The sequence below is a fragment of the Triticum urartu genome, unplaced genomic scaffold (assembly GCF_003073215.2).
Source record: "Triticum urartu cultivar G1812 unplaced genomic scaffold, Tu2.1 TuUngrouped_contig_6250, whole genome shotgun sequence".
In the NCBI taxonomy this organism is placed as follows: Eukaryota; Viridiplantae; Streptophyta; class Magnoliopsida; order Poales; family Poaceae; genus Triticum; species Triticum urartu.
Window position 1 is genome coordinate 1627 of NW_024116996.1, and position 8735 is coordinate 10361.

Below are 8735 nucleotides of genomic sequence, written 5' to 3' on the forward strand. Positions count from 1 at the left end.
TGTCCAGTGGCGTGTGTTTTGCGATTATAGGACATGACCACACAAACGCAAGATCTTAGCAAGCCCTTGTCTTGTCCGAGAGCCACTTCCCTCCAATCCTATGTCGAGGACTCCCAGACCCCTTTGATGAGCAGATGCCTCCTAATTCAGATGTGTTCGAGGTTTCAGGCACAGGTCCTCCTTTTGTACCTATAGCCTTTGTGCTCGCTGAGCCAAGTGTTGGCGCTGCTGACGCTGCACAAACGGCAGCAGCAAAGGGAAATAAGGATGGTAGGAGGAACATCATGAAGTGGCAGCCGTTCATGTCCATATTCGTTCTTAACAAGATGTGTGAGCTCATATCTAGCGGGTTTAGGACTGAGAAGTGCTTCAAGGAGGTGCACTTGAACATCATTGCGAAGCAGGTGTTCGAGTTATGTGGCCAGGAGGTGACCTCCACCCAGGTCTACAACCACCTTAGGAAGTGGAGAGCTCGATGGATCACAGTGTCCAAGCTCAGAGACCTTAGCGGCGCCTCATGGGATTAGAACACTTTCTCGATCATTCTAGAGGCAGAGCACTACACCGGCCACGTTACGGTTAGCTCACACCCCCCTTGTTTTTCAGACTGTCAACCATTGCCTTCTCGTAACTAACAACATTGTGTTTCTTTCTTAGGACCACCCCAAAGACGCTAAGTTCCTCAACACATCCATCCAGAACTGCAACTAGATGCGCACATCTTCTCCTTTGGGCTGGCAACCGGCAAACTTGCCATGGGCTCCGTTGAGCCTCTCGGTTCGCCCATGCCTGAGTTCCTAGAGACCCCGGACGCAGAGGCAGGCCTTGATGGCCCTGACAAGCCCTTTGAGCACGTCCCTGTACTTGATAGGAAGAGGAAGATGGGCGGCTTTATGGAAGAGGAGAGCAGTGTCTTCACCAGCATGACTGAGGTCGTGAAGGAGGTGGCAACTGCCATCAGGGAGAGCAAGTCCATCGACGTCCACCCTGAGTTGTACACCGCCATCATGGACCAAGGTGGCTTCAGCCAGGAGGCTCTGACGGCTGCTCTGAGCCACCTGCTTGACAGCAAGAACCAGGGTGTGGGGTTTGTTGCCATGGCAGACGCTCACAAGGAGCTCTGGCTCAGGAGTTGGCTTGGCAAGCACAACGCAGTGCTGCCTCTGGTTACCGCGTGCATGATCCTCGACGGCGATGGCGATGACGATGACGATGCCGATGCACATTTTTGGTAGCTAGGGCTTGAAAACTATTTGACGGTATGTATATTTTGCTGAGGTGGTATATACTAACCCCTCACGATGATGGTGAACTTGTGGTGGTAGGATTACACCCTCTTTTGGATATGGTGGTAGGATGACACCATAGTAGTGCTAGGTTGAACTTGCTATGTTGTATGATCATGCATGCTTACTACTGCTCTTCTACTCCATTGCTTGTTGTTTGTGTGCTCCATTGTTTGCTGCTTGTGTGCTCCATCGCTTGCTGCTTCAACTATCGCTCTTGTGCACTGCTAGGACAAGTGGTATGCGGTGTTCATCGAGAGGGCTCTAGGGGTTTACATGTCATGGGAAGTTTGCAATGAACAAGTGTCGGGTACAGCAACAGCAGCCACAGAGGGTTTAATACGAGGCAAACAACAGAAGATGCTTACTCCAAGTTTGTGCAAAAGCAGGCATGCAAGGTTGAAGTTGGCAAGGCGACGCCACACTTTGGGGTGAAGAACTTTTCATCGTCGTTGCGGTGTTATGGCGTTGGTGTAGTCGCTGTGATTCTGTGTAAGGTGCAACGGGTAAGCTCACCACGTAGAATACAATATTAGCACACCTTGATGCTTGTGTGCAATCAAATATGTATGTGTGAGTTTAGATGATGCAGGACGCCAAATACCGTATCCAAACCTACTCTCTAATGCAGACAGAGGATATGCAGGCAACTAAACTAGGTGCGGATATTGGTTTTTAATCTATTTTTTCTCAGTCAGACCCAGCTGGAAAGTGTATGCAATGCACAGAAAAACTGAGATGACAACCCCAGTCCTCTCCCGTCGCCTCATTGCAGATTAACTATGGGATTTTCTCCAAGTGGTTAATCTCCGTGTCGGATTTTGCAAGTTATGATATTTGGCGGCTGCTTACGGTTTCAAACTGACATAGACCGGAGGCGCTCATGTCCACAATCGCCTGAAACCGACGCTCGTGCCAACGAGTTGTGCGACAAAGATGGGTTGAAAACTTGATGCCGCTGCTACTGTGCACATGGCCATCTCCTCTTGGCCATCTCATTCTCATGCTTGAGAAACGAAAGCGATAGCCCAGTTGTGCATCCTTGGAACCATACATACCCCCTAACCTGCCGACAGAATGCCAACTCAGCTACACCCCATTGGAGCCACACAGGAAAGATTAAACAGATCCTAACAAGCACCAGCTTCGCCTTCTCCTTCAGATGAAAGCACTCTGTCCTATGCTAAACCCATGCTCATGTGCGAAAAACGGCGATTTTTCTAGCACACGCCAAAGGCACATCAGCTTGCGCATTGGTTGCCACAGCACATGAAAAATGACATGAGCTCCAGGAGGTGAGCTTGGCCGTGAAGGGAATACAACATAAACATGACAGTTTGGAACATGGAATGTATGCCACATTGGATGATGAAGGGAAACAAACAGTTTAGTATGGTCTACCACACAAATCAAACTCGGAAGGTGTGTGTGTTGCTCTATTATGTACATACAATCTTCTCTGTTGCTGGAGAAGCGGCTTCAAGAGACATCAGGCAAGTTAGGGGTTGCCTCTCGTCGGACGGCATACATGGTTCAGCTTCTTGGCATGGTCCTGTCGATGGTGCTGGGTACGGCACATGAAACCGTACCAGCAACTATCCCTGTCAGCAGCATCAGCTGGAAGAAGCTGCAAAACAAACATCCCCATCACCATCAAGAGACTGATAGGATACATGAAGAATAAATAAGGAATGCAGGGGGGAGGGGGGTATGCAGTTGTTAAGGCACTGATTCAACAAAACAGCTGTATCAGAAATCTCTTGCTTCAGATAATCTGTCGGATTCAAACAAGATTAACTTGGAACTGGTGATCATACCATTTTATGCAACCCTTTTAATAACTTATCTCAATATATCAACCGTGCCTTGATACTGTTGTCAGCTTGGGAGGAATTCTATGCTTATCAAAATGAATTACTACTAGTTTAGGCCCATACCAAACAAACAGGTAGGGAACAACAGGAAAATCAGACAGTTAAAAACCATTTAGTAATGTATATTATATAATGGTCTGAGATGTAACGGCTTTTATGCTCTTGGGGAAACCAGCATATACTACATTTCACAAAGCTGTAAGCCTTAAATTTATCGTATTTAAATGACCAATCTGCATTCAGTACCATGTACCTAGTATTCTACTGGATCATTGTAAAGGCTTTTATTCTAGTTGGCAAAGCAACTCCGGGAGTAGTATATGGTAAGTCTTGTGGACATCAATTTTTGTATCAACTCTGGGAGTAGTACTCCCTCCGTCCGAAAATACTTGTCATCAAAATGGACAAAAAGGGATGTATCTAGAACTAAAATATGTCTAGATACATCTCCTTTTATTCATTTCGATGACAAGTATTTCCGGACGGAGGGAGTATATGGTAAGTCTTTTGTGGACATCAATTTTTGTATGTCAACTAAATAAGTATACTTACAGCATTGACATCTCACTACAAATAGTGGAAGGCATATCTAACATAAGCTAACCGATTAGCATAAGCTCATGAAAGTACGAACTGACTGTAAGAGTTAATAGTATACATACATTTCTGGGGGTTGACACGCGGAACCAATACAGCAGAAAATCAACGAACTTGTTGTAGCAATGGCTGCATTCATTTGAATCAACAAAATCAGCAAAGGCACCAAGACGAAATCAAGAAACTATTCTTGTCAACTCAGGAAGCAATTACTTGCAAAGGTATGTCCTGGAAGTAATTGCCTCAACATTATTCAGTTGCAGCCTTGAGCGATCTGCATGCAGCAAGAGCATCATATCGATAATGATTCAAATATGATATATATCAGAACGTTTCCCTATCAAAAAGATATATGTGGGCACACGCAACAGGAGTATAGTCCTCCGTTCCAAAATAATTGAAGTTCTAGGTTTGTTCCTTTTATGTTTGACCAACTCTATAGAAAGATGTGCTAAAATGTACAACACCAAATACACATAGTACAAAAATATATTCCGCAAAGAATGTCATGAGAGTAATTTGGTGTTCTAGATGTTACTATATTTTTCTAGACTTGGTCAAACTTAAACAAGTTTGACTTAGGGCAACCCAGAAGTTCAATTGTTTGGAACGGAGGTAGTATTGCATAAACCAGGTGCCAAATAACACTCAAAGTAAGCTTCTTCAAATCATGCAAAGTCATATAGACCAGTATTTTATCATGTCAAGATAGAATTGAAGGTTTTAAGATAATTTCTTCACAGCTATCACATATGCACCAAAACAATATTCAACTGAAATAAACAGAACATTACCAAGTTCCTTATTGTCAAACTTTGCTATCCACTCAGAGATTACAGCTTGCAACGTTTTGCCAGATTTCTGTATGCACCTTTCTGTGATCTAGAGAGGAGAAACCACAGTTCATTCACACATGAAAGTACCATCAAGGCCATAAATGATAAGGGATAAGATCAAGATGGAATATTCCTACATCTTTTTCATATGGATTTCCCCCATGAAGCGTGTCCGGAAGTCTAGAGATATGGTGCTGAGAGATCTGGAATAGTATGCACACATCATGTCAAAACATTGCAATTGATGTGTATGATGATGAGAAGGTACATCAGGGCTTTAAAATATAGCAGAGACAGATTGGCTTACCATCCTGAAAGTTTCCTGGTTGCAGATTAGATTACAATGACTTGAATTCACTCCTTGGGAATACCAATAAGCTCCACAAAATGATCCATCACACCCCAAACCTGCAATATATGTATGGTAGGTCAGCGCCAAGAGTGGTGTCATAAAACTAAAGTAAAGTAGGAAGAAGAGCAGTCAAACTGCTCATAGTGACTGCAGCTTAAGAAATTTACTGAGAAGCAAGTAAGAATAATGCTTATGCTATTCATGCAGATTTATGCAATAGAATAGCCTTAAGGAAACTAACTAATGACGAGTATCTAAGGAAGGCCAAGAATAATATAAAAACACCAAATTTGCAGTTCAATGATGTAGCACTGCATCAGTAGTGTTGTAGTGTTAAATAGCATATCAAATGAACAAAATAATATAATGCATGCAATTAACAAGAATACAGACGATCAAAATCGGCAATTACATTTTTGTATACTGGTGTTAGGCCTAGCTGGCATCATTCCTCCACATCCATTACACTGTATGTGTGCTGCTCGGGGACTGCATCTAAATCCAGCAAATTCTGTACCTGCAATAGTCACATGTTCAAAACACAAACAAACATATGAAACAAGTAGACGCTGGAAGCTGAATAAAAATCTCAATTAACTATATCATTGCTCTGTTCTCTTTTAGAAGCTGTCTAGGAGTAACCCGTTGAAAACTTCAACTGATAATAAGAAGTTAAAAACAAAAGTAAGAACTGCTTTTGTCTTAACCATATCAATGCAAAACGAATGCACCCAGTCTGAGCTCATGTGAAAAATGCACACACACACACACACACACACACACACACACACACACACTGTTATTGTATCAAGGGAACAACTTTGATAGTTATGAAAAAAAATCTCCAGATTCTGAAAATCTGAAGGCGAGCATGTACTAATATATGTTGATCAAGATGATATTCAAAGTGATATTCCCATATTTACCACATTGAGGACATGGAAATTCAGCATCGTTGCTTTCATCACTTGCAGGTGGCAAAGGGCGCTTTCTTGATTGATTTTTCTGTTTTCCCAAAACCTACGGCGTGAAATAACATGCCACCAACTATTTAGATTCTTGGGAATGGAGAAAGACCATATATATAGAACAAAAATATACTGGTAAAGTAGAAAATATATTAAAGGAACCATCTATGAACGCAGGCTCAGTAGGTTTAGCAAGGAGCAATTGTCACAAGGTACTCAATGGTTGCAATGATACATTTTAACTAAAAGACGAGCAAACTTATGAAGACAACTACAGAACTTTTCATCCAATGGTACACCTGTGAATTCTTTAAAAATATTCAAATCATAACATGCTAGGTAAATATTCATTCTGCAGGTCCCATATTCCATGAATTCCCTTGCTAAAACGTTAAGATAAACTGCTATATTCCTGTTGAATCTTAAAATTTCACCAACAAATTCACACATCAAGTTCACAAATCGAGACTAACCTTAGAATTCATACAAAAAAAAAAGTGACAGATAAGTTGTATTACAGACCTCACAAAAACGTGCTATTTTCAGACCACGGTAAGATGTCCAATTTATCATGTCACAGCCTTGAATGGCTTGTATTAAGATGCTGCTAGTGATAATTGATAGATTAGCTAACCAGTTAAGTCCATGAGACTCAACTGTAAATTAAATAACTTAATCGGCGGTTTAGCTACAAAGAAACTAATGCGGGCATTTGATGAAGGGTGAGGTTTTCTTACAAAAAATCAGATAACCATGACTAAAATATGACATACTGGCGCCAGAACTGATGCATGTAGAAAATAGTGAACACCGGCAATTCTTACAGTAAGGTTGTAAACTCACAAGATTCGATTTAACTGAGGCATATGACTCTAACAACGCGATCTCATCATCAGACCGCTGTAGTGACGAAAAAGCTTGTAGTATAGCCTACAAAAAAACAATGAAAGAAAATCTAGCCCACCAATAACAATTTCAGGAACAAAATTCAAGACAGACATTAGCAAAAATTATGGTACCTCTTCAATATTATGAAGGAAGTGATTCCTTCCAACTGATTGCACTGATGTCCTACATTGTGGACAGGCAGCACTCTGGCTTTTATCGCGCGACTTGCTCGAAGACCTTCTCAACCACTCTGAGAAGCAGCCATTGCTAAATTGGAAAGGAGAAAGGATCAACACCTAGACTTAAAAAAAACTGAGATTGGCTAAGAAAGCTAGAAAAGTACCAGAAGTTGTGGAAGCAGGGAGCAACAGTAACAACATCATGCCACAAATTCAAGCATATGCTGCATTTTGCATTCTCAATATCGAGTAAAATCTTAACATTGTTTTTGTCATGGTCCTTTGCAGCTGTTATATCAAAGGTATACACTAAATGACCTGGAAGAAAAATAAATCATGAGTGTGTTACAAAATAATCCAGTTCATCTGTTCAGAATTAGAGAAGCATGAAAATTAGAGCCCTCCTAAAAGGTAAAGATTTGCTGATCCACAAGTACAAGGACTCTGTATTAATTTAATGTGGCTACAGCCTTTGCAGGTTTGACAACATTCTAAGAATATGAGTGGTAGGTTTGCAGATAGTGAGGAAGTACTGGTTTGTTGAGCAAGAAATTATTCAAGACAATCTGAATGTTGTCAGTATATACTTACAATAACACATGATATTTTTTCCTTTTGCAGATATGGAGTTCTTCAGAGTTCAGGATCACATAAATAAATGTAAAATTGTAGCATACACATGTTTCACTTTGTAAACGTAGGAGTTACCTTACACAGAATGATAATCTTAGCTACATAAGAATTAAAAATGATCAAAGAATGCAGATTTAGTGAAAAAGGCACAAAATTTTGTTAAGCTTCATAAGGCACAAAATAGTTATGCAAGTAATGGAAAGGGGTTATGCCCGGTTCAAAAAAAATAAGGCACAAAATATATATTTTCCTCTCCAAGGAAAAGGGATGTAGAACATGCAGTGGAACTAATCCGTGGAGCACAAACTGAAAATAGGAAACTGATATGACCTTCTTCCTGGGGTCCTGGGACAATCTTGCTCCCTGGTTTAATGTCAACTAATTCTTGTTGGATAACTCTTCCATCAACAATAATTGCATCCGAGCTTTATCAAATGGTACATGGACAATGGCAAAGTATGAACGTTAGCAAGAATATAATAATAATGGTATACAAAACACACAAGGATGACATGGCAAGCATGAAACATTAACAAGAGTCTGATAAAACAGTAAAAGGTACCAGAATTTATAAGTTACAAGGAGCATGGATACACTAGTACAGCTTAAGAAAAGAAAAAGAAAAAGAGGCGCCTTTCTCACAAGTCAAAATTCTCTCTATCGATTCGCACCATTTCGAACGAAATCGAACCTTAAATCGCCGAAACAGAGTCCAAACACATCCAAAATTTACATTCTATCGCGCTCCCCTCACAAGAACAAACATGCAACAACAGTACCAATCTTACAGCACCAAAATAGGACCTTAAAACCACACCAAAACCCGCACATTCCCAACAAGGCGCATTCCATGAGATCGACATCGCCCCAAAGAAGTACCACGGATCATACCTGAGGTTCCGGATCGTCGCCGACGAGGCGTCGCCGCCGCGCCTAATCTCGCACCACGCGAGCTCCTCCCCGCCTGCGGCGGGGGCGACCAGGGAGCAGACCACGGCGTCGCCCTCTGCGACGGCCACCTCCGGGTAGGCAGAATCCGCGGGCACTGAAAAGGAATGCACGGGACAGACCAAGAAATCGGAAAGAATCAAGAACCGTGCGGTCGAAGGAACCCAAGAGAGG

At 41.8% G+C, this 8735-nt stretch overlaps 1 protein-coding gene across 1 annotated transcript; it reads right to left on the bottom strand.

Annotated features, from left to right (window-relative positions):
* Nucleotides 1-2600: 2600 nt before the first annotated feature.
* On the bottom strand, nucleotides 2601-8658 carry LOC125530342 (E3 ubiquitin-protein ligase CHFR-like; the record flags this gene model as incomplete). Its single annotated transcript, XM_048694742.1, is given in 13 exon segments — nucleotides 2601-2913; nucleotides 3823-3886; nucleotides 3971-4031; nucleotides 4552-4639; nucleotides 4731-4796; nucleotides 4901-5001; nucleotides 5358-5462; nucleotides 5872-5965; nucleotides 6757-6843; nucleotides 6933-7068; nucleotides 7145-7298; nucleotides 7944-8038; nucleotides 8505-8658. Coding segments are annotated over 13 exon segments (1334 nt in total), but the record flags the coding sequence as incomplete, so codon positions are not given.
* Nucleotides 8659-8735: the final 77 nt, after the last annotated feature.